This window comes from Zingiber officinale, chromosome 10B, assembly GCF_018446385.1.
Source record: "Zingiber officinale cultivar Zhangliang chromosome 10B, Zo_v1.1, whole genome shotgun sequence".
Taxonomy (NCBI): Eukaryota; Viridiplantae; Streptophyta; class Magnoliopsida; order Zingiberales; family Zingiberaceae; genus Zingiber; species Zingiber officinale.
In genome coordinates, this window is record NC_056005.1 from 37,229,578 (window position 1) to 37,255,857 (window position 26,280).

At 41.2% G+C, this 26,280-nt stretch overlaps 1 protein-coding gene and 1 long non-coding RNA gene across 4 annotated transcripts; both read right to left on the reverse strand.

Annotated features, from left to right (window-relative positions):
* Positions 1-11,469: 11,469 nt before the first annotated feature.
* LOC122029086 (probable polyol transporter 6) lies at positions 11,470-17,848 on the reverse strand. The gene is made up of 3 exons (XM_042588043.1): positions 17,824-17,848; positions 16,989-17,719; positions 11,470-12,144 (listed from the first exon to the last, which is right to left on the reverse strand). Exons 1-3 carry the CDS (start codon positions 17,831-17,833, stop codon positions 11,470-11,472), a joined length of 1,416 nt encoding a protein of 471 aa, XP_042443977.1. The 5' UTR covers positions 17,834-17,848.
* Positions 17,849-19,948: 2,100 nt separating this feature from the next.
* Positions 19,949-23,687, reverse strand: LOC122028638. 3 transcript variants are annotated; one of them, XR_006124895.1, is made up of 4 exons: positions 23,034-23,687; positions 22,565-22,960; positions 20,675-21,102; positions 19,949-20,258 (listed from the first exon to the last, which is right to left on the reverse strand). It is a non-coding gene; the product is annotated as an uncharacterized LOC122028638 (long non-coding RNA). The 3 variants fall into 3 exon arrangements; XR_006124893.1 differs by having other exon boundaries at positions 19,949-20,263; XR_006124894.1 differs by lacking the exon at positions 20,675-21,102.
* Between the last annotated feature and the right edge of the window lie 2,593 nt (positions 23,688-26,280).

The following is a 26,280-nucleotide window of genomic DNA, read 5'->3' on the forward strand; positions in this document are numbered from 1 at the left end:
CTATATTTGTTTCCTCTAGTTGATGTTAACGTAAGTAAGTTGAGTTATTTAACCCCTATTTAATTCCTCTTAATCTTATCATTTTGATCCTTCTAACCCCATCACTATCCCCCTTTTTATGCAAAATTCTGTAATTTAAACCTCCCGTTTACGCCCATGAAGCCTCATTCTGTTACTTTACTTAATAACCTCCTAGTTGTGGCTTAAGGAGCCTTACAGTCGACAGTAGATCCAGCTTCGGCAATTGGAGGAGAAGAGAAGGAGGTGGCATCTGTGGCGATAAAGCGATAGAGGGAGACAAGGAATCGAATGAGGAATTAGGGCACTTAGGCTTTTATATCCATACTTAGGTTTAAGTTAATTAAATCCTAAGTTAATTCCTCAATCAAATCTCACTTAAATCCTCTTAAATGGTTATCTAAACAGGCTTCCTCACAGTCCAATAATTGATCCCCTTAAAACGTATTATATGGACTCCGTTTAAATCTAAAAAATTTATAAAAATTTCTAGAAAATCCAATAAGATTTTTATAACTTGTCGTATCTTACACTCTTATGCCTTAGTGTTAGCTAAGCAAACCAAAGAGCTATCATCCAAAGATATGTTGATCCTAGAGCAACAGTGAAATTTAGACATGCAAGAAGCCCAGCTGGAATCGATAGAGGCCGAACTAAAGTCTGCTAAGTTTGAGCTGGCTACTTATACTACTAGAGATGATGATCATTTTGAGATTTGGCGAAAAGCCTATCTTAAATCTCAAGAGTTTGGACTATTTTTGTCAAGCACATCACTAGGATGCTCACCCTCAGAGCCAAAGGGACGATTAAACAACTGCTTGAGGGTAGTTATCTATCTAAAGAAACACCCCCACAAGTCATAGACTACTTGCGACTTTTGAAAGGTCTCCTGAAGGACCTCCTAAGTAAATTTGCTTAAGTGTATAACATATTTATCTTTTTGTCTTGTAATTATTTAAGGGAACGGAACTTAAATTATGAACATGATTGATTATTAGTAAATCATACATATCACCTTTCATATATTCATGATTTCCTGAATACCTCCTTTGTAAGATGAAATCTGAATGAAAATTTCCTCAAAAGAAAGATCTAATATTATGGATATCTAGAGATCAAGTGTGTAAGTGATCATAATTAAACTGAGCTGAATAATAGACTGTGCGAGATAATAACATCGAGTAGAATAATAAGGATATTAAGAATAATGAGACTGGAAAAAAAATTTCAAGTGGAGTTCAAATATTTGGATGTGTGAATCAACACACAAGTGCTTTTGATTAACCAAACAGATTAGAGAGAATGAGATACCTCCCGTAGCTTGAGCGACATAATAAAACCACAAGAGATTTGTCAGAATGGTCTGTGAATAATGCACACACGAGAGAATGCTTGCTTAGATCCTAGCCTACTACACAGAGTCTAGAATAAACATAAACATGAGAGCATGCTCACTTTATAACCCACCCAGAGGCTTAGGAGTCTGGAATAAATATAAATGTCATAGCATGCTCGCTTATTACCCTCCCAAAGGCTTGGGAGTATGGAATAAATATAAATATGAGAGCACGCTTGCTTATAACCCACCTAGAGGCTAGGAGTCTAGAATAAATATAAATGCGAGAGCATGCTCGCTTATAACTTGCCTGGACACTCGAGAGTCTAAAATAAATATAAACGTGAGAACATGCTTGCTTATAATCGATGTGGAGGCTTAGGACTTTGGAACTTAGTGCAAGAGCATGCTCGCTTATAACCCGCTAGAAGGCTCGGGAGTCTGGAACTTAGTGCGAGAGCACACTGGCTTATAACCTGCCCTAAGGCTCGGGAGCCTTGACTTGGTGCGAGAGCACACTCTCTTATAACCCTCTAGGATGTTGGGGAGTCTGGGACTTGGCGCAAGAACACACTCACTTATAACTCACTCGGAGGATTAGGAGTCTGGAACTTGGTACGAGAGCATGCTCGCTTATAATCCGCCCAAAGGTTTGAGAGTTTAGAACTTGGTACGAGAGCACGCTCGCTTATAGCCCCCCCAGATGCTCGGGATCCGGGACTTGGTACGAGAGCACACTTGCTTATAACCCGCTCGAAGGCTCTAAAGTCTAGCTAGGACTTGGCACAAGAGCACAGTCGCTTATAATCCGTCCGAAGGCTCAGGAGTCTGGAACTTGGCGCGAGAGCACGCTCGCTTATAACTCACCTGGAGACTTAGGAGTTTGGAACTTGGCACAAGAGCACACTCGCTTATAACTCCGCCCGAAGGCTCGAGAGTCTAGAACTTGGTGCGAGAGCATACTCTCTTATAACTTACTCAGAGACTCAAGAGTTTGGGACATGACGCACGAACCTACCCGAAGGCTCGGGAGTCTAGAACTTAGCACGAGAGCATGCTCGCTTATAACTTGCCAGAGGCTCAAGAGTCTGGTACATGGAACTTTTGAGACAATCACCTGCATTTTCATTAAGTGTAAATATTCAATATATTACATTAATGCATTACAAGCATACTCTCAAGCCCTATAGAGTTGTAGATGATTGACACTCTAGGGCCACTCCAACTCTTTCGTATCTGTATCCTGGAGATAATAGGAACCTAAGGTGAGCTTTTGCACCGTCTTGTATGGTCTACTCCACTGTGGTTTCAGCTTGTTAACATCCCTAACTACCTTAATCCACTTCTAGACCAGGTCACCTATCTAAAAAGATCTAGGAATAACCCTTCTATAATACCTTTATCTCATCCTCTGGCAATAGGCCATTAGCCCAGTTGTTGCCTGATCCCTTATCTCCTATATCAGATCGAGATCTATAAGGCGTTGACCGACATTGTCTTCATCATATAGTTGCCTCAATCAGACTCCATGCCCACCTCTATCGGAACAACTACTTCACCGCCATAGACCAAATTAAAAGGGGTTATACCTATTGCTTCTCGTGGAGTCATGTGATATACCCAAAGTACACCGAGTAGTTCTTTGACCTAGTTTCCTTCAACATGATCTAGTTTAGTTTTAAGTCCTCTAATGATTTATGTTAGTGACCTCCACCTAAATTATTTTATTCTACTCAGCTCTAAAATTCTATTTTCTTTGCTTGATTGGTTTGGCATCTGGATAGACATGGAGTGCATGCTCCCTGATCGTAGGTGAGACGCTCATGATTTCCTTGGGATCCCAAGAAAAGACATCATTATTATGCATTAGACATGCAACAAGTTCTGCTTTAAGCTCCCACAACAGATCGACGACCACTTGAGTAGTAGCCTCCAACCGAGCTGATTGAATTTATACCTCTTCTTTTTCTTCATAGATGAGTGTAGGAGGGGCTCACTATGTGAAAAATGACTTTTTACTTCGCCACAATTTACTTCGTCAATTTAAATATACGAAGTAAAAGTGTATAAGCAACTTCACTGAAAAAACTGACGAAGTATATACAAATATAGACTTCGTAGATTTTAAAACACGGGCTTCGCTTTAAACTGAAATAAGCTATTACTTCGGAAATTTGTTAAATACCGAAGTAGTAACGTCGTGAATACATTTTTTAGTGTTTACTCCGAAGTAATAGTACAAGAGTTAACTTTTATTTTTACAAAGAGACTCTGACCACTTTTTTTTCCCCCCACTTCCTTTCGTTTTCTTGGGTTAGGGCTTCCGATGCTCCTCTTCCGAAATTGAGTAAAGTTCTAATTCAACTGGGCGTATCCGTCCAAGTTCCGCCGTTCACTCGACGCCGTTTGGACTTTTGGGTAAGCGAGAGTCGAGGCTCGAGAGGCGGTGCACGTCCACTCTCTATTAATTCGCCCCCTTTTCCTGTTTATTTCTTGCTTTCTGCTCGTCGTCGCCAATTCGTCGGCGAATCCGAGAGCTGGAAGAAGGATAGTGATGGCGGAGCAGGAGGAGATAAAGGGCGTACAGGTCACGCCGGAGAAGGCTGCGGGCGACGCGGAGCCCGACGCCGTCGAGCTCACGGCGCCCGCGGGTTGGACCAAGAAGGTTCTTTTTCTAAGGATTCCCCATTCTCTTCTCAGCGTTTGTGTTCTTATTTACAATTTTTCGATTTTTCGTGTCCTTAATTTGTTCTGTTTCTGGCTGCTAATTGCAATTCTGAGTTTAGGTACTTGGTTGTTTTTGTGGTGTGTGCATTCTAGGGTTTGTTGGCTTCATGGTTGCTTGCTTATTTGTAGTAACAGCGAAGGGAGCATGGCACTCCATTAGGGTTGTGTACTGGTGTTTAAGCAAGGTGAATATACTCAATCAGCTCTGAAATTTTTTTCTTATTTATGAAAGTTCATATGACTTATTGGAAGGAACATTGTCAAGAGAATGATGACTTTAGGTTTATTGTTAAAAAAGAGGTCCTTTTCCTGCCAAACTCAATTAGCTATTGCAGTTTCTTTGCTAAGCAGTGAGATATCTTTCTAACCTACCCTTTATTTCTTGGGTTGACTTTTATTTCAGTCCTCTCCGTTCCCCCTCGTTAGGGCTTTCGATTTGGAGTCTTAGGCAACAGAGACGAAGGTTTGCAGCAGTCAGCCAAAAATAAGGTTTGGCAACTTGAACTTTCTTACGCAGGGTTTAGGTTGCAAGTGTTTGAGATATACCATATGTTTTCAATTTGACAGAGCTGGCGGAAGGTTGAGGTCCAGGTTTCTTTCCTTCGATTTATTTTTCTTATTCTTCTTCTTTTTCTCCTCCTTTATTTTGCAAAATCATGTTTTAGACGGTCTCCAATTTGTTGTAGGTTTGGTGCTATTCTTCCAACAAAGACAAGTGTTTGGAAATTTTTTTTGCTTTTTTTTTCAGTCTCTATGTTTACGAGGTCATTACCTAAAGGGATGATTCATTATGCTTTCTTAGAGTGAACGATTTGATTTGAGAAAAGGAGTGTTCAACATGCTGAATTTGTTGTTTGGACATATATGAAGTGTGCCCAACTTAAGCCAACTCTAATCAATTAACTAGTCAAAAGCTCATACATGTCTTATGTCATTCTCTTCTTTTGGATTGTAGATGTGGTAGGTTTGCTGACTACTGGGGTTCATGTGAGTGCCATGAAAAGAAATTTACCAAGCCAAACAATGGCATTCCTAGTACAGCTGAAACTCGAGCTAAAAATAAAGCTTGTCTGGTGGTATTTTCAATTCACTTCAGTTTCTATTTTATAAACATCATTAGTATAAAAATATTTTGAGTATGCATATAAATAAAATGTGAAAGTAGTCCAGTTAGCTCATTATAATGTGACACCCACACCTCAACAACTGGGGGAATTGAATCTCTAAACAATCCAATGAAAAGTTTGTGGGTTGCTCAGTAGCTTAAGATCATCTTCTTTTATTCTTCATGTGGATTGAACACTGATGTTAGTATACATCAAAAAGAACGTTAAATGAGTTGCTTTTTGCTAGAATTTTGATTTCTTTCTCTACTTACATTAATATCTTCTGTAATTTAATGGTTGCTTATATTATATAGGATCTTCTTGGAATTGGATAGTATCAACTAGTTGTAGCAAATGATAATTGATAGGCAAGATAAAACAAGTTTGTTTTCTTTGAGCTCCCTTAATTAAAGCAATAGGAAACCGCTGATGCTAGTGGGATTTGTATATTCAAAATACATCCTCGTTAATTCTGTATAATCAGCTGTTCTGCATAATTTATCTGCTCATCAGCACTTACTAGGCTGTATCCCATCTCCAAGTAGCTGCAGATTCCAGTATTTGAACATGTTACTTTTGCAGGTGATTAGCAATTTATCCCTTGGTTCGGACAGTTTAGGCAACCGTTGCTTGTGGAGGTGGTCCGATAGGGGTATCTTCTTTGTCACCTCGGTCTCTATGTTGCACACTGAATCAAATCGTTCACGCCCTGCTACTGCTTTCTTCTCATGCTTTGATATGGCTTCTTTCCTTCTTTTTTTTCCTCGCCCTTAGATGACACCCTGTTTATGGTTTTATGCAAAACTGTGTTATGCATAGTTCTATTAGTAGCTGGGGGAAATTAGTAATTGATTTGGGGCTAACATGCGTACTTTCCTGTAGGAAGAGGGGAAAGGTGAATAGGGGTACGTTTTTTCGAGTTATTTGTCTATACAAAGTGTGTATGTGCTTAGTAATGGGGTGTGTGCTTAGTAATATTGTGTGTGGGTGGGGGGGGGGGGGTTGAGTATTCTGCAAAATCCATTCCAAATCGGGCTTCTGTAGCCACTGAGCTTACTTTAAGCATCCAAGTTGTTGGGTTATACTTCTCTTTGATTTTTAGGATTCCAGAAATTGCCTATAAAACATAACAGATTTTTTGCAAAAGTTAGCTACAGATATGTTAAGCAACCTGAGCTTCACACAACCTGAGCTTACTTTAGGCAGATTTTTTTAGGATTCCAAAAATTATCTTTTGTGATAGATAATGCTTACTTCAGTTAGCTTACTTCAAGTATTGTTGGTCTCTAGTTAGCTTACTTCAAGTGTTGCTAGACTTCACACAACTTGAGCTTACTTCAGGTAGATTTTTTTAATAGTATTCTTTTGTGATAGACAATGCCTCAACTTTTAGTCTAGAAAAATAATGAGCATGTAAGGCCCAAATTTATTTAGGCTTCTGTGACCCACATGTTATAATTTGAACAAAATTGTTACTATAAGAGTGCATATAAAAATACATATTTATTTGTCTTATCATGCTTTTGCTAATTTAATTCATGATTTTTTTGTCAACTTACTGTGTTTTGATTTAAAGTTTTCAGCTACAAAACATAACATGATGGTTCTTTCTAAATTGCAGTTCGCAGGTTAGTGTGAAGAACCAGTACTATACGCAGACACAATATGATGAAGTGAGAATTGAATGGAGTGAATTTGTGTACTCGTTCTTCGAGTGAATTGCAGGTTGTGTGAATGAACTAGTACATGTTTTTGGGTTTTTATGGCTTATTTTGACCATATTTAGGGAGATTTGTTTTGTATAAACATATGCTGAAATCAAGGCTTATGAAGTTACCTTTTGTGATGCTCAAAATCACTGAAGTCTAAAAATAATGAAGTAAAAAGAGAAAAAATACTTCACTTTATTCATAAAATCCGAAGTAAAATCTACTTATAACTTTGAAGCAATACAATTTGTTGCTGTAAAATAGTATCAACTACTTCGGTTATTACCAAAAATTTCGAAGTAGTATCTATCTATTACTTCGATCCAGAACGAAACTAAATGTAATTTAATCGATAATTACTTCAGGAATTAACGATATATGTCGAAGTAAAAGTAATCCATTACTTCATTTTTAACCGAAGTTAAAGTAGGTATATTACTTCACAACAAATACTAAACGATGAAGTCGAAAAGGATCAATTACTTCGGTGTTTTTAAAAACCGACGAAGTTAAATGCACTTTTTACTTCGTAATATGTCCGAACCCGACACCCAATACGACTTCGTTTTTCTGGGCCTACAACTTCGGAGTTTATCCGAAGTAAAATGAATCTTTTTACTTCACGCGTGTCTACTTCGGTAAAACCAGGTCTTTTACTTCAGGTAATCAACGAAGTAAAAAGTCATTTTTCACACAGTGGCTTCACGAATGGTGTTATCCTCCATCCGCTAAATCTTCCAAGTGGCATTGGCCTTTGTTTTGACAATGTCAACATAGCAATTGTGCACTACCAGTTGATTTCCTTTAGCTTCCCTCACCTAGTCGTCCATGGAGAAATTTATTTTTTGACAAAAGGTTGACACAACTGCCCAGAATTCATTTAGGACTGATCAACCCAAAATGACATTATAGGATGAGGGCACGTCCACCACTATAAAAGTTGATCGGTGCACCCTCATTAGGGGCTCCTCCTATAAGGATATATGAGTGACTGGACCTCATTTCTTGTTAACCCATATAGTAGAGTTATCATAGACTAGAGCTCACCTTTGTCGATCAGCAACTGCTCGAACGCCTGTTTGAAGATGATGTTAACCGAGCAACCTATATTGACAATGGTGTGATAAATGTTATAATTGACTATAACAATCTTAATTATTAAAGTATGTCATAGGGTACTTCAACCCCTTCTAAATTTTTAGGCCCGAATCTTATTTCAAGTCCACGATCTTGCCCTTGACTATAGTCGACCTTGTGAATCTCTAGTTAGTGGGCATGTGGCTTCCTCACCCGGTTAGAATCTCTGTCGATCGGGCCTCTTGTGATCATGCCAATATCCCCTTTAGTGGTATTATTATGGTTCTCCTCTTGTGGCATCGAGGGGTGCTACTATTGGACTCGAGCAGGAGCCTAGGCCGGGTCTCCTTGTAGTTGGGGCATTCTTTGACATCGTTCAATGCCCTAGTAGTCTCTTTATAGTGGTCCATTTGACCTCTGGTAATGACGACAATTGCGCGATGGTGAGCACCGATGGAACCATTGGTTAGCTGCCTGCCAATTTCCCAAATTGTAACAATCCTGAGTATTATAGGTGTTTGACTGGTGGTATGTGCAAAATCTTCGTGAAGCCCATCTAGGGGGCTTAGGTTATCTTGGTCACTCGGCCTTCATACGCTACATGGCATGGAGTCACGGTTCTTGATGATGAGGCTGAGGGCCTGTCCGAGGTCCTTTATGTGGAATAGATGGTGTCACTCGACGCTTGGGAGCTGAGGCAAGCATGAGCATAGCAACTTCCTTCTTCCGGGCGGACTATGCCTCTTCGACATTGATATACTCGGTCGCTCGACGAGTAGATGATCGAATTCTTTAGGGGGGCTCCTAATTAGTGAGCAAAAGAAATCGTTGTCTATGAGCCCTTGAGAAAAGGCGTTCACAAAAATTTTTGGGGTAGCTGAAGGGAGATCCATAGTCACCTAATTGAATGTTTTTGTATAGGCCCTGAGCGTCTCTTAGGACCCTTGTTTGAGCAAAAAGAGGCTCTCAAGGATTTTGTGGTAATGATAGCTACTGATGACATGATGAAGGAAAGCCTTGTAGAAATCCTTAAAACAACAGATGGATTTGGCTGACAATCTCATGAACCACCTCTATGCCAATCTAGAGAGTGTAATGAGGAACAATCGGCACTTCATGTCGTCAGTATACTGGTGAAGGAGGACGGTGATTTTAAACTTGAGGAGGTGATATTCGAGGTCTGTTGAACCTCCATATTCCTCTATCATCAGGGGTTGATAGTGTTTTGGCAGCTTATCTCCCAATATCATCTGAGAGAATGATATGCTAACCTGCTCAGGAGAGTCGTTGACTCTCAGGGCTTTTCCCTTGCGCATATCTCGCACGAGCGCATCCTTAGTAGACGATACTTAGGGTCTTTCCTCTTGGCTCATTTCTCTTAGTGGAGTATGGAATAGTGCCCTGTGGCGTGCTATCAGGTATGGTGGCACAGGCCATAGGTCAACTGGCGGGATGAGAGGTTGCACAAACCTCACCGTCGTTGGAGGAACTGGCTGAATCCTAGTCGGGCCTTATACTCGATTCCTTTCAGTATGAGGACCCATCCTGGATGTAGCTAGATCATGTGGCAACGTGTCAAAGGCAATTGCTTGCTATTGTTGCATCATCTTTTGAGCTTGGGCTGTGACTAGGAGCTCAAGATCTTCTTGAGACAGGGTGATGGTAGTGAATCATCCAATTTCATCCATCTCTACACTTCAGATTCAAGCAAAAGTTCCCACCAAAGGAGCCAAATTTAATCCTATATGAAAAATAGAGAGATGACATGCTGGGCAGGTTACTACATTGTAGACTACGTGAAGACTTTGAATTGGAGAAAAAGAGGCTTCTTCTTCCTCTCTATACACACTAAAGAGAGCAAATAGGACATCAGTGCTAAAAACTACGGGAGGGTCCCTGACATAGGCTCTCCAACGCTCAAGTCAATAAATTGGCCGAGTGAAAATAAGAACAATAGATAGTTGAGTGCAATTGAGAGATATAATTGAGAGTTACTTGATGTGATTTAACTTACCTCGCCAACAGAGAAAATCTCTCTTTTATATGACACCTCTAATAACCTCTGTAATAATGAGATGACAAAGAATGTCGGGTGTTAGAAATTGTAGAGTAGAGGAATATGTACAACCTGGGAGGCATATAGTCACAGTATGAGGAATCTTCCGTTACTCGTGCGCAACCCTTTTGTAACTTACGCCATTAATGAGGCAGTTGAAAGAATATGTTGTCACAAACTGTTGGCAGATGGGAAGTGTAATCATCTTTGAGGAAGGTTCTAGTGAATGCTCATATTACATTAAAGGAATATTCTCTGAAAAAACAGTTGTTATTCTGATAGGTTATTGTGATTCTTTGACTATGTTATCCGTTGAGTGTATCTCAACCAAATCTTTAAACCAATTGACTATGTAGTTGTTCCTCCCTTAAGCCGTTTGGTTATGCATTAGGCGATGCTGAAGATCTGCTCTGGAAGTAATTTTAAGCTAAGCCCCCTAGGTCTGGTCAGTTCTACGACACACTGGTCATATACCTGGATACTTACCTCTAAGAAATGGGAACTGATTCCCAGGAGATTTGATCGGTACTTTAAGATGATCATCCATATGAGAGAAGACTAATCTTTGAAGTGAGAACCTAAAATCTAGAAATCCGATTGAGTTTATAAGGGGAACTTTTTTTCTGTATGTTTAAGCGATGGGCATGTTGAGCTGTATATCTCTAACCGACGTTATTACCGACTAGCTAGATGAGGAAGGACTAACATGTGAGAACACCCATAAGGTCAACCAACGGTAGGGTTGACCGACCATATGTTGTACTGAGTACAAAGTAGGGTCCCCCCACCCCGGTAGGATGTATAACCATTTGGATCTGTGGTAGATCAAACATCCCTTAAACTCGGTCCACTATTGAATAATCAGATATATAATAGATGTCTTAATGTAAAAATGGAGCACTAGGTCCTCTAAGTTTGACCGACTTCTAGGCTGATTGTCCTCATTCTGAAGGCTTTAGTGCTAAGCGAAGAGCAAAGTCATGTGGAAAATGACACCCTAGTTGCCACCTCCACTTGACTTTAACTACCAAGTCACCTTGTCTTTGCCTGTCACATCATACCCGGATCCACTCGTAACATTTAGTATCACATATATTTAGGTTTAATATTCCATTTCTTCCAAGAACTCTATTTAGGAAATTTATTATTGACTTAATTGCTATTAAGTTAACTTTATGTTTTGTTTCCTTGAGTGAGCCAACCAATTCCAAGGATCATTTTTTTATTTTTCTAAAAATGAATTTATAATTAGTTACTTTGGATAATCCTCCACACAACTATATTGCAATTAATTGCAAGGAAATTCAACCTTTGTTGCAATATGGAAATTAATTAAACCTTGGATCATCCTCTCATAACTAGCCATGATTAACAATACAATTGCAGGAGTAAATTTTGGGGGCAAATGGATGAATTTCTTGGAAAAGCCGAATGAATGACTCAAATAGAGTTAGTTACAGAGTGTATAGATCGGGGAATTTTCTTTTCTGACTTATTTTCACCGGGCCTCGAGAAGACCTCAGCCATCTCCTCCTCCAGCGCCCTCCCCTTGGTTTCCGGGCAACACGTGTAGTAGAAAGCCCAAGCGAAGACCCCAATGTTGGCGAAGAGGAAGAAGGCGCCACCGATGGAGATGGCCTTGTAGAGGGAGATGAAGGACATCGACATGGCGGAGTTCATTAGCCTGTTTATGGCCACCCCCAAGCTCGCCCCCTGTGCTCTCAGCCTCAGTGGGAATATTTTTGAGGCGTACACCCACGTCACCGGACCAAGCCCACACGAGAACGACGACACGAACGACAGCACGAACACCACGCACAACACCTCTGCCCATACCACCCTCTCCTCCGCCCGCTCCACCACCGTCAGCACCGTCCCAAGCCCCACCAACGAGGCCATCATCCCCGTCAAGCTCCCCAGGAACAACTTCCGACGACGCACTCTGTCCACCAACATCACTGCCAGCAGGATGAAAGCCATCTTGAACGTCCCCACAGCGATAGTCTCTAGAAACAGCTGGTCCTTGGTCACCAGCCAGGCCTTCTTGAAGATTCTAGGGCTATACAGCACCACCGCCTCGATTCCAGTGGCGTGCTGAAACACATGGATGTTGGCCTAGAATCGAATAGAACAACACACTCAAAGCACACAGCACACAAGAAGAAACAAGAATAATAGGACAAATAGGAACTTCACTTATGAAAGGAAACCTTACAATGAGATGCCTTCTACATGCCTCTAGGACTCTTTATATAGCATCACAAATGATAAGAGCACGAACACAAGATCCATAAAAATAGGATCTAGACCAAGTAATAACTAATTATCAAGATAATAAAACATAAAAAAAATGACGTGGAGAGGATTATTTCTCACATTACTCCCCCTAATCCTGACATGATTGTAGATCACGGACGCCGAGTAGTTGTCGCATGACAGCTAACTTCACTCCTGGCAATGCTTTAGTTAACGCATCGCCTCGCTGTTCTCCGGTATTAACGAACTCCACCACAATCTGTCCCTTCTCAATGCATTCTCTGATAAAATGAAACCTTGTATCTATATGCTTGCTTCGACCATGGAATACCGGATTCTTCATGAGAGCTATGGCAGATTTGTTGTCAACAAACAAAGTTACCGGTTTTGGCTTTACACCTGTTAATTCACTGGCAAGGCTCCTCAACCACAAAGCATGGCAGGCCGCAGTTGTGGCTGCCATGAACTCTGCCTCACAAGATGAAAGCGCCACTGTCTTCTGCTTCTGTGAGTTCCAGGACACCAAACTTTCATTAAAATAGAAAGTCATTCCACTTGTGCTTTTCCTTCCATCGAGATCGTCGGCTAAATCACTGTCCGAGTAGCCGAATATACCAATTTCCTAGGGTCCCTTTATGTAAACAAGCCCAAAATAAATTGTACCTTTTAAATACCTGAGAATTTGTTTGACCACCCTGTGATGCATGATTGTAGGCCTCTCCATGTATCTGCTCACCATTCCAACAGAATATGACAGGTCCGGCCGTGTGTGAAGCAAATATCTCAGACAACCAACAATACGCCTGTACTCCGTGGCGTCAACTGGAGTCCCTTCCAAGTCCTTATGCAACTGTGTCTTGGGTTCCATTGGATGCTTTGTGGCATTGCAGTCTGCCATCTTGAATTGAGATAGAATTTTCTTGGCATAAGCTGATTGTCTAAGTGAAATTCGGCTCTTCTGTTGCTCCACTTCAATCCCTAAGTAGTAGGAGAGAAGACCCAAATCACTCATCTCAAATTCTGTCATCATTTGTTGTTTGAACTTGTTGATTTCTCTGTGCTACCTCCTATCACGATGAGATCGTCGACATACACTCCAACAAGTATACTTGCTTCTCCTTCACCTCTTGTATATACTGCATGTTCTTGAATACATTTTTTGAAGCCGAGCTCTACCAGACTCCTGTTCAGCCGCATGTTCCAAGCTCGTGGAGCCTGGCATGTTCCAAGCTCGTGGAGCCTGCCGCAGTCCATAGAGGGCCTTGAATAACCTGTACACCTTATGTTTCTGATTTTGTACATCAAACCCTTCCGGTTGAGAGACATATATTTCTTCTTCTAACTCTCCGTTAAGGAATGCTGACTTCACATCTAGATGGTGTACCTCCCAGCTTCGATTCCCTGCAAGTGCAAGAATGACTCGAATAGTATCAAGTCTAGAGACCGGTGCAAATACCTCTTCAAAGTCGATGCCTTGTCTCTGTACATAGCCTTTAGCAACTAATCTTGCTTTATACTTAACAACTTTCCCCGCTGAATCTTTCTTTAGTTTGTACACCACTTTAGGCCAATAGGTTTGTGGCCTAATGGGAGCTCAGTTAGGGTCCAGGTCTTGTTCATCTTAATAGTTTTCAGTTCTTCCTCCATTGCTTCGTACCAGCAAGCCTCGGTTGCAGCCTCTTGGTAACAGGCCGGCTCTTCAGACATCATCAGCATTACCTCATTTTCTTCTTCATCAATACCAACCACTTCCTTAGTGTTGGCATATATATCGGCAATGGACCTAAACCGAACTGGCCCTTCATGAGAGTCAGGTGAGGTAGTTGTATGGGTGCTCGATGATGATGTAGATGGACTTGATGCTCTTGTCATGGGTACCAGGGCTGTTGCCGGTGGTGGGACATCTTCTGTTCCTGCCTCAATGTCTGCTACAACAATCACCTCGTCGGTGTCGAGTGCATCCTCCACCATAAACTCCGGTAAGTTTTCTTCATGGTTAGCACCTGCAGTCCATGTCCATTCACTATTTTCTTGAAATACTACATCTCTACTTACTTGTAGCTTGTCATGCCTTGGATCAAATAGACGATGAGCTTTGCAACCTTCCTCGACACCCAAGTATACCATGGGTGAACTTCTGTCGTCAAGTTTCTTCAGGTGAGGGGTTGTATTTTTCACGTATGCAACACAGCCGAACACTCTCAAGTGGGCGAGATGTGGCTTTCTCCCCATCCAGGCTTCAAATGGGGTACGGTCTCCTAGCGCCTTAGTTGGGAGACGATTTAGCAGATAGACAGCATGCCTAACTGCCTCTCCCCAGAACCTTGCCGGCATATGTGTACCCTTGAGGAGAGATCTTGCCATGGCCATCACAGTGCGATTACGGCGCTCTACAACGCCATTCTGTTGGGGTGTGTAGGGAGTCGTAAAGTGCCGCTCGATCCCTTCATTTTCACAGAATCGAGTGAACTCTGTGGATAGAAACTCACCGCCACGGTCTGTCTGAAGTGTTTTGATCTTGTACTCAGTCGTGTTCTCCGTCACGGACTTGAATTTCTTGAATGCTTGGAATACATCTTTCTTTGCTGCCAATACAAATACCCATATCCATCTTGTACAATCATCAATAATAAAAAAGAAATATTTGTTACCAGCCAGTGTACTTGGTGAAATTGGCCTGCAAATATCAGCATGGAGAAGTTCCAACGACTTTGTCGCTCTGAAGTTTGCTTGGTGCGGGAATGGTGACCTTGCATGTCTAGCGACCACACATACCTCACAAAGCTTGTTCGGCTGGGGCAATGGAGGTACATCAACTGCCAATTTCTTCTCCCCTAACAGCTTCAAATCGTGAAAATTGACATGTCCGAGCCTTGTGTGCCATAACCAGGTTGGGTCTTCTAGGCTTGCTAGGAGACAGACTTGCTTGCATGTCTTCAAGGTTACCTTGTACAAGCGATTTTGTGTTCGCTTTACCCGCATCAAGGGCTTCCCGCTCCTATCAATCACCTTCATGATATCTTTCTCCATGTGCACTTCGTTCCCAGTTTCTGACAATTGACCGAGACTTATGATATTACTACAAAGTTTCGGAATGTAGTATACCTCGTGGAGAGCCTTCCGATCGCCATTCTTACATTCGTACACAACCGTCCTCTTGCCCATGATCTCAATGGTTGATCCATCGCCAAATCTCACCCTCCCGGTGATGGTTTCATCTAGTTCTTGAAACTTCTCGCGATGGCCAGTCATGTGGTTGCTGGCATTGTTGTCAAGGTACCAGACGTCTTTATCTTCTTTCTTAACGCCGCGGTACATCTCCGGTAGCAACCTATCTTCACTGAGCAGAATGGTATCCTGCCGCTCATGCCTAGTGTCAGACTCCTCGTGGGGCACGGTCATCATCAGTGCCGGCTCTTCATCGGTGGCACAAGTGAGGTGAGCCTCATCATCACGCCGCTTGTTGTAGCATTCGGACGCATAATGCCCCATTTTCTCGCAATTGAAACATTTTATATGTCTCTTGTCTCGAGTGCCACTGTTGTTGCTGCTAGTCCCTCCTGCACTGTATTAGCGTTGCGTACCACGACCATGACCGCGCCCTCGCCCACGTCCACGCCAGTTGCCACGACTAGGGCTGCTGGACCCACGCCCCTTTCCTCCTGACGAAGTGTCCACGTTGCTCCCCTTCTGTCGCATTTGCCATTCGACATGGGTTAATAGGAGCTCACCTTCAGTGCCGTTGGTGTTGCTGCGTAGTCGTAGCGTTCGTTTTTCGTACGCCTTCAGTCGCCCTATAGCCTCCTCAAATGGTATAGACTCAAGGCCGTAGAATTGCTCAATACCAGCAACAATAGGAAAGAATTTATCAGGGACAGAATCGAGCAATTTTTTTACCAACGAGGAATCTTCAAGCGTGGCACCAAGGGTGGAGAACTTGCTGCTTAGGGCGCTGAGTTTGCCAGCAAACTCATCAATCATTTCGGTCTCTTTCATCCGGAGAGCGTCGAACTCGCTCTTCAATGTTTGTACACGTGCCTTCTTCACCCGATCACTACCAAGGTATCTCGTCTTGAGGCTGTCCCAGACTTCCTTCGCCGTCTTCTTTGTTGCGATCTGGAGAAGGATGTCTTCGGGGACACACTGCAGGATGTATGCACGTGCCTTTTTGTCCTTCTTTGCATCCACCTGGGCTCCTTCCGCTGGCTCCACCGCCTCCCAGACTCCCTGGGCATCAAGGATCGCCTCTGTCTTTATTGCCCACACAGTATAATTGTGAGGACTTAGCCTCGGATAGGGAAATGGCACTCCGCCGTTCTCTTTTACTGGGATGCTCGACATTTTATGGAATTGTAGATTCTTGGATGTCTTATACTACCAATGCTCTGATACCAAATGTTGGCCTAGAATCGAATAGGACAGCACACTCAAAGCACACAGCACACAAGAAGAAACAAGAAGAATAGAACAAATAGGAACTTCACTTATGAAAGGAAACCTTACAATGAGATGCCTTCTACATGCCTCTAGGACTCTTTATATAGCATCACAAATGATAAGAGCATGAACACAAGATCCATAAAAATAGGATCTAGATGAGATCCATAAAAATAGGATCTAGACCAAGTAATAACTAATTATCAAGATAATAAAACATAAAAAAAATGACGTGGAGAGGATTATTTCTCACAGTGGATGCCGACGGTGGCGATGAGCACCCGTCTTACCGCCGGAGTTGGATGCAGGATCTCCCTCCACACTCCTTCCCCGTGGTGCTTGGATTCCACTTCCACCACGTCCCCGGAGCACGCCTTGTCGATTCCCACCGTGACCTTGATTTCCCCTAGTCGCCTTTCAGCCTCCTCCTCGCTATTGCTGATGCGGAGGAGGATGCCGCGCGCGTCCTTGATGCGGCCTTGCATCACCAGCCACCGCAGCGACTCGGGCATCATGACAACGCTGGCGGCGAGGGCAATGGATGGAATGGCAGCGACCCCGAGCATGGCGCGCCAGCCGTAGACGAGCGGGAGCTTGCCGAAGACGAAGTTGGCAAGGTAGCCGCTAAGGATTCCGAAGCTGATGCAGATCTCTGGGAGTGAGCTAAGGAGACCGCGGGAGGAAGTCGAAGAAATCTCCGCCGAGTAGACGGGCGCGATCATGAGCGCGTACCCTACGCCAATGCCGGCAACACAGCGGCCGGACAGCAACATGGCGAAGTTGAGACCCAGGCCCATGAGGACGGAGCCAACGAAGAAAATGACGGCACCTACGATGATAGTGTAACGGCGGCCTATTAGATCGGAGATTCGCCCTGCGGTCAACGACCCGATGAGGGCGCAAGCGTTGAGGATGCCGGCAAGAACTTGGATTTGCATGTCCGACGCCTTGAGGTCTTCCTGGATGAGTAACATGGCGCCGCTCATGACACCAGTATCTGCTCAAATCATTAGGAGTATAATCATACATTAATCAATTAATTTCCATGGACAAGCTCGAAAAAAAAACTAAAGTTGAACAAGAAGAAGAGGCGGTTGTCACCGTAACCCATCAAGATGGAGATGAAGGAGGCAATGAAGGAGCAGGCAAAGGCATACTTGTTCTTCTTCTCTTTCTTGATCTCTATTTCCAAACCGCTCTCAGCCATTATTACTGCAAATATTCAACTCCCTTCTTAGGATCTCTGTTCTCTGGTTCAGCAACCAAGCAACCACTCAATCGGTTTGTAGAAACAAAGTGAATGACAATATTTAAAGGCGAGTTCTTGGTTGTTGATAAGATCTTAGGAGTTAATTTTGGTATCGCAACGAGGAAATGCGTTTGACATCGGAGCAGTGCTGCTGCAGTTGACCTCTAAATTATCCCTTCTTTCTTTGCTATTTTCTAGGGAATCTTTGTTAATTTTATTTAATTTAGAGAAACTAAATTGAGGAATGAACTGTTATGTTTAGCTCGGGTAGATCGGAGTTGATGAATCAGTTGGATTGAATGGATAGACTCGGAATTATCCTGACTTTGAAAGGTTGTACAATCCAAAAATTTAGTTCACATGGAAACAAGTCTGACTTCTCATTAATTTACGTTTGAAATATAAAAGGAAAAGATGAACACTAGATTAATTAAAATCATGCCATGCACGTGACAAAAATAGTCCAATTTTAACTGAGGTAGTGATGGATTAAACCAAAATTATCTTCCCAAGTCGACGTCTTCGTTCTTCTCCGTATGTTGATGGATTAAATGACATTATCTTCCCAAGAAGACATCTTCGTTGTTCTCCACATTCTGATGGATCTTCCAAGTCATTCAATAAATCTTTTTCTTTAATGTTGGTTTAATTTCCAAGTATTCAAATATGTATAAAAAGGGAAGAACTTGTAATGTTTTAGTATATATTAAAAATCAAAATCTTGATTTCCTCTTAATTTTCTACTAGATTATTAATTTTATTATATTTATTCGTTTCTATCTTAATTAACTTTAGTAATTATGATCAAATTAGTTATTAATCATATTATATATTTTTTACCATCATCGGGGTAGAGTCACAACCTCTATCCACCAACACGTTAAATGAGATTTATTATAATATTATTGGTAGAAGCACTATAAAAAAACTGTTTTTTAAGGACAAAATTTAGGACGAATTTGTTAAAAAAATTCATGGCAAAAAATTTTGCGACGAATTTTGGAACGAAAATATATTCGTCCCATAAATGTCGTTGCAAAATTTTGCGACGAATAAATAATTTTCGTTAGAAATTTTTAAGACAAATTTCAATTTTCGTCACAGAATTCGTTACAAATCTGCAACGAATATTAATTCATTGCAAATTTCATAATCTTAAATATGCGACAAATATATATTTCATCCCAAATTTGCAATGAAAATTTTTCATCACAAAAAATATTGCATAATTGCAAATAATTGAGGCTAAAAAATCTTATTTTCGTCGCAAATTTGAGACAAAAATATATTTTCGTCGCAAATTTGCGACAAAAATATATTTTCGTCGCAAATTTATGACAAAAATATATTTTCATCGTAAATTTACAACAAAAACATATTTTTGTCTCAAAACTGCAACAAATTCGTAAATCTGCAACGAATTTAGGTTCATCGCAAATCTGCAACGAATCTGGATTCGTCGCAAATCTGCAACAAATCTGGATTCATCGCAGATTTGCGACAAATATGAATTCGTCCTATATTTGCGACAAATCTGAATTTGTCTCAGAAAATGCCACTTTTTCACTAGAAAGCTTGCCCATTTTATAAATTTGCAACGAATTTTGGGACAAATCTAGATTCGTTGCAAAAGTTGTTCCTTTCTGCTAGAATTTGTGATAAAAAACTAATTTTTGACCTAAATCTGCGACGAATTTTGGGACGAATCTTGATTTGTCGTAAAAGTTATTCCTTTTCCATATGAGTCTAGGCTAGAATTTGCAACGAAAAACTAATTTTTGTCTCAAATCGGCAACGAATTTTGGGACGAATCCTGATTCGTCGCTTATTTGGGACGAAATCATATTTGTTCCAAATTTGTAATGAATCCTGATTTGTCGCAAATTTATGATAATTTTATAACAAAAATAAATTTATCGTAAAATTTGTCCCAAAAACAAAAAAAAAATCCAGAATCTTTCCTATTTTTTATCCTATTTAAATATGCCACTTATAACATCTTCAACAAAATCATATACAACATATCCATATCCAACATCCAAACAAATCATCCCAAAACTAAACACATCCATATCCAACATCCAAACAAATCATCCCTAAACTAAACACATCATATTCATATATACAAATAACTAAAATTCAAACAACAACAAGTTCAACAAATCATAATATCTAAACATGAAAGTTCTATCATAATCCAAACAACAAATGTAACAAGGCATCCAAAGCTAAACAAAATACAAATCGTCATGTCTCAGGAGCTTCGGTCGCCTTCCATGCTTCTTTTCTACGCTAAATTACAAACAAACAATAAGTGACATTTATAACTAAAAAATATATCAAACATATTAATGATATTTGTATCTAACATTTACATACATGAATGAAATTTGTTACTAATATTATTTGTCAGAACATGCAAAGTATCAAGATGAAATTAAAGTTGTCTACAATTCATATCCTTTGTTCAAAACTCAAGTTTCTAGTTAATGTTTTGTTTCATATTTCTTGTAGATAGTTGTAATACATACTAATGTCAAACTCATAATATTGTTTGAATATATATTTTTTGTACAGTTATGACATATGATGTACATGTAAAAATATACCAAATATGACATAACATGCAAAGTATCAAAGTAAAATAAAAATATAGAATCAACTATAACAGCACATGAAAAAAAATCCAAACATAAAATTTACCATAAATTTACGAAGAATCACCACCACCGCCATTATCATCTCATCAATATCATCATCATCATCATTGTCACGAGGAGGAATTTGACTTGGAACAGAAATTAACTGAAGATGCTGCATAATAAAGTCTTGTTGTCAGCGTATTTCGCTCATTTCTTAATCCCTTTCCTTTATAATTCCCTTCAACTGGGAAATCTCTTCAGTCAAGTTATATGTATCTGCTGAGTATGTGAGGAGGAAGAAGTTATATGGCCAACTCTATGGGTTCTGCCCAAAGAACTCATTCCGAATATCTTTCCTCCCCTTTCTGGCCCTCCACTCGCATGTAGCCATAAATAAAAATCAGTACCTACAAACAGCTCAGACCCCTCAATATCAGCACTAGAAGAAGCTGAACATCTCTGTGCTGCCTCTAACTCAACATATTTTTCCTGTATTATAATAAAAAAAATAAAAAAAATTTACAATAATAAACTTTTAGGAATGCAAAAGTATAAAGTTAGAGCAGGTACATTAATAATAGAATCTAAGTTATAAATTAAAATCTAAAATTTATTCAAACTTTAGTTGCTTTAGCTCTGTCCCGCTCCAAGTCTTATCTTTTTTCTGAAATGTGCGGGTGAAAGTATATATAAAATTAGGCTCCTTTCCCATTTTTTTAGTCTAATAAAGATAATTAGAAATTATTAAATAGTATAAAATATATTAAGAAAATATTGGGAGAGTTAAAAATTTATCAATCTGCGTCTATGCTCATCCATATTGATAGAACCTCCCGCATATGTCGCAAACATATCTCCAAAATTAAAAGACTGATTTATTTTATTCTAGTCACTTCTTTTTTTAAACTCCTCACTTTCCCAAAAATTTGAAATCCTTATCCAATTTTCCTCAGTGATGAATGGTGGTTTTTCCCCTTTGACTTTGCATGACTGAGTTCATGGCGAATGTGATCGCTACATTTTTTCATGAAAATCCTCCTTATTTCCATCTCATCAGTCATGCCCCAAGTGAATGATCATTGCAATAGAAGAAAAATAATTATTTATATATTCACTTTTATTTAAGATATGAAATAAATGAGATATACCTTAAATTCACTCCACTATAGCTATCTTGTTAGTGCTGGAGTGCTTGCCACGCCCCAGGGGAGTCTCTGCCAGAGGAAATTTTGACAGCATCTTACCTATACGGGTGACAATCTAAAACTTGACTACATAGCCCTCAGGGCCCCTCACAATCCTCGACCAACGCGGTCGGAACATATATAATAATATAAACAAATAATCCACGCAGTTTATAATAAATCAACCTTTGGCTGACTACACAACACATCACAACAGGCAGTTTATTATACAACCTACTCCACTACTCAAGGAAAACCCAACCCACAATGGAAAACCACCGCAACGGAAAACAAGGGTAGTAGACCAAAACTCTGTATAAAATCCACGAGTATAAGATCTACACATCACAAGTATGCAGATCACAAAACAAGGAAACAAAAGTCTGAAAGTAGAAAGCCATATCTACATGAGGTGGGGGACTAGCGACTAGAACCTCTTGATAGCCTCAACTTGAAATATAAATAAAGCAACGGGATGAGTTCAACAAATCAGCGGGTATCAAGCTGACATGCATGGTAAGATATATCTAACAGTAATAGTCATGGAGTACAGTCTCCTGATAAGTAACATGAAATACGAAACCCGAACAAGCAAAGAAGTTGTACTCACCAGGACCTCCTATTCGGATATAAGGGTCGTCAGACAAAACACATCATGTCTTCTATATGCATGTCAACCATATGCAACCACAAAAATGCAGCATCCAAAATGCAGCAATTACAAGAAATAAATACAATCTATGCATATGATGCAAATGTCCTAGTACCTTTGATGCGAGTCAGCCACCTCACATACGATGGTGAGGTCGAGTGGGTAGGGTTGTGACAACTGTGCACTCTGCCATCACTACTCCTGAATGACTGAGTGGACAGGATACTGTCAGAGTATACCTATTCTCCTACCCCAATTCAACAAAATTGAGCTCTTCACATTCGAGTGTCGCCGGTTGCAATGCGGGATAATATCCCCGTCTGCTGGCTTAAAGCCTCGAACCCCCAGCCACTTGTCAGCCCAGCATTCACCCTGATTAACCCTCCTCCTACATCACCATGGGGCAGGCGTAGGGGGCCGTCGGGGCGGCGGATTCCGCCTTTTTTTGTAGCATAGCTAGAGAAGTTGCTGCTGGAAACCTTAGTCGGAGCAACGATGAAGCTACTGCCCTCTATGTAATTCATCCACAGTCAAAACTTAGTATAGATCCTATCCTTAAACTGTATGTTGGAGATAATCATTACCTCAAATGTGGCAGCTAGTATTTGGATACCCCAGTTATCAGTGCTCCTTAGAGGCTCAACGCTTGTGACAATGATGACAGTACCCAATGCCCAGGATCTTCGGTGCCCCGGGACAGATCTCTCGGTGAGGGACAGACCGGGGAAGCCGTGAGAGATTGATGGTGGATCGTCGGATAGGGTTTTGCCACTGATGAGCCTTCAACCACTGCTCCAATTTGTTCCTCAAGCGAACAGTTGTGGCAACACCAGGAAAATCACGCGAGAGAAGAGCGACCAAAACAGCAGTGTTGGCGTAAGAGGAAAGGCATGAGCGGAGTTGATAAGAAGAGAGGAGTCGGCTGTAGGGGCGTCGGCGCTACTCCGTGCAGCAGGGAAGCGATGCGATGGGAGTGGGTGACACCTAGGGCACTCTCGCTCGAGCTGTGGCTGTCGGTGGCGAGGAAGACGCAAGGAAGATGGAGACGAATCGGGAGAGAAGGGAATCGGGAATAGCAATGCCCGACTTCTCCTTGGCCGACAGGTTTTATCGTGAGGGAGAAGAGGAAGCACCGTCAGGTTGGGGAAGGTGAAGAGCTCGGGTTCAGCGGAGAGATGCAAGGCGGCGTCAGTGAAGGAGATGGCGCATGTGAGGATGGGTTCGGTGCAAGGGGGACCGAGGGCACGGGTAAAGAAAAAAAATGAAATGTTATAACCTAGGTATCTCTAATTAAATCCTAGGTTAATTCCTTAATCAACTCCCATATTTGGGTATTCTAAACAGGCTTTTCCCAAACCTATAAATGCATCCCCTTCAAATACGTCATACGAGCTCCGATAAATTCTAAGAAAATTCCTAAAATTTTCAGAAAATTCTCTTATGGTTATTCACCCCTTTTCGATATTTTAAATTCTCCCACACTAATAAAAATTTGGTCCCCAAATTTTTGTTAATCACCATCAGCAAGTCCTAACAATAGATAACCAAATAAATGTTGAACGGAACTCTAACCCACATACCTCAAGTAAAAAGATGAGGGGTATCGAGCTCGAATTGTATCGTCAAGCTCCCAGGTAGCCTCCTCGTCAGAATGATACTGCCATCTGACTTTAACCAACTGGATAGTCTTGTTCCTCAGCTGACGCTCTTTGTAGTCCAAAATTCGTATCCGAACCTCCTCGTAAGTAACGTCAGCCTGAATGGGAACTGATATATCTGACAAAATATGTGCTGGGTCGAGTACGTATCTCCTCAGCATGGACACATGAAATACATCGTGAATGCTTGCCAGAGCCAAAGGTAACGCCGGACGGTAAGCTACCGCTCCAATCCTCTCCAAGATCTTGAAAGGCCCAATGTATCATGGAGCTAGTTTACCTCGGAGACCAAATCTCTTCACCCCTTTCGTGGGTGAGACTCTCAAAAATACATTGTCACCAGTAGAGAACTCCAGGGATCTACGTCTCCGATCCACATAACTCTTCTGGCGGTCCTGGGCCTCTGACATCCTCCGTCTGATAGTTCAGACTAACTCTGCCTCCTGTTGAGCTCTCTGAGGTCCTAGCAGTTGGGCCTCCCTAACCTCCTCACAGAGGGTGAGTGTCCAACAAGGCCTACCATACAATGCTTCAAACGGTGCCATTTGGATAGTCAAATGATAGCTGTTGTTGTAGCCGAGCTCTACTAATAGCAAGTGGTCCTCTCAGTTGCCTCCGAAATCGATAACGCAAGACCTCAGTAAGTCCTCTAATGTCTGGATAGTTTGCTCTGACTGTCCATCAATCTACGGATGAAATGCCGTACTAAAATGAAGCTATGTGCCCAAGGCCTGCTGTAGACTCTACTAGAACCGGGACGTTAACCTTGGGTCTCTATCCAATATAATGCTCAAGGGAACACCATGCAATCTGATGATCTCCTGACAATGTAGCTCTGCCAATCGATCAAGCGAATCAGTCATCTGGATCACTAAGAAGTGTGCGAATTTGGTTAATCGATCAACGATTACCAAAATCACGTCATGGCCTCGTCGTGTCCTAGGCAATCTCACCACAAAATCCATAGTGATGTGCTCCCATTTTCACTCTAGAATGGGAATCCTCTGAAGTAAACCAGCAGGTCTCTGGTGCTCATCCTTCACCTGCTAACAGACTAGACGTCTAGCTACAAACTCCGCGATGCTTTCTTCATGACATTCCACCAATAGGAACGCCTCAAATCTTGATACATCCGGGTTCCACCTGGGTTGATAGCAAAACGGGAGTAATGAGCCTCCTGTAGTAACTCCTTTATAACCGGGTGAGCTTGAGGTATGCATAACTTGCCTCGAAATTAAATAGTATTCTTTGTTGGTTGCTACTCGAAATATCGTACCGGTTCCCCTGTACACAAATTTTGTACAAGTCCTGAACCTTTCCTAACAACCTATTGTGTTCTTTAGAAATTAAATTTGGAATCGCAAACCAAACTTAACATTATTGATTCCAAATTCAACTTATCTATTCTTAGAGGTTTAGACTTGGATCACAAACGATGCTTAATATTATTGATCCAAATCCACCCATGTTACAAATTCGATCAAATATTTATTTCAGAGATTGACTTCCAAGTTAAACATGACGAGACACTAGGCCTTCTTGGGTATGGGATCATCCACCACTTCCTAGACAAAGCCTTTCAATGAAATTCAATATTTAATCTCCTTATAGTAACCCTAGGTTTAACCAATAAGAACAATCGAATCACAAGATCGAAAACAAAAGAAACACAAATCGAATCATAAATCCAAAAACCTAGAATCACTAGCCTCTTGTGTTTGGTATTCCAAGATCTAAACAAAATGATGAACTAGTTATGATGCGGAAGCTAATAACTAGTTATACCTTTTGTAGCTTATAGACCTCACAATCTTCTATCATATTCCTCTTCTTATCTCAGACGTCGGGTGGGTGACGATCTACCAAGACGAGAATCCACCCAAGTTTCCTTCTTCTCCAAGCAAGTTTCGACCACCAATAATATTCAAGAGATGAAGAACTTTTGACCACCAACCAAGCTCCAAGGGATGCTAAGAAGCAAAGCCTCCTATCTCTTCTTCTTCCTCTAACAAGATCTGGCAACCACCAAGCTCCTCGAGATGAAGATGTCATCGGCCACACAAGGAAGAAGAATAGGAGAAAAGGAGGAAGAGAGGGCCGACCACCACCAAGGAAGAGAAGAGAGGAATACTAGATGGTATGTTATAAGGTGAGGCACCTCTACCCTCTCTTT

Coding starts and splice junctions, on each gene's coding strand:
- LOC122029086 (XM_042588043.1), bottom strand. Junction 12,145..16,988: donor GACGGGTGCTCATCGCCACC/GTCGGCATCCAC, acceptor ATTCGATTCTAG/GCCAACATCCATGTGTTTCA.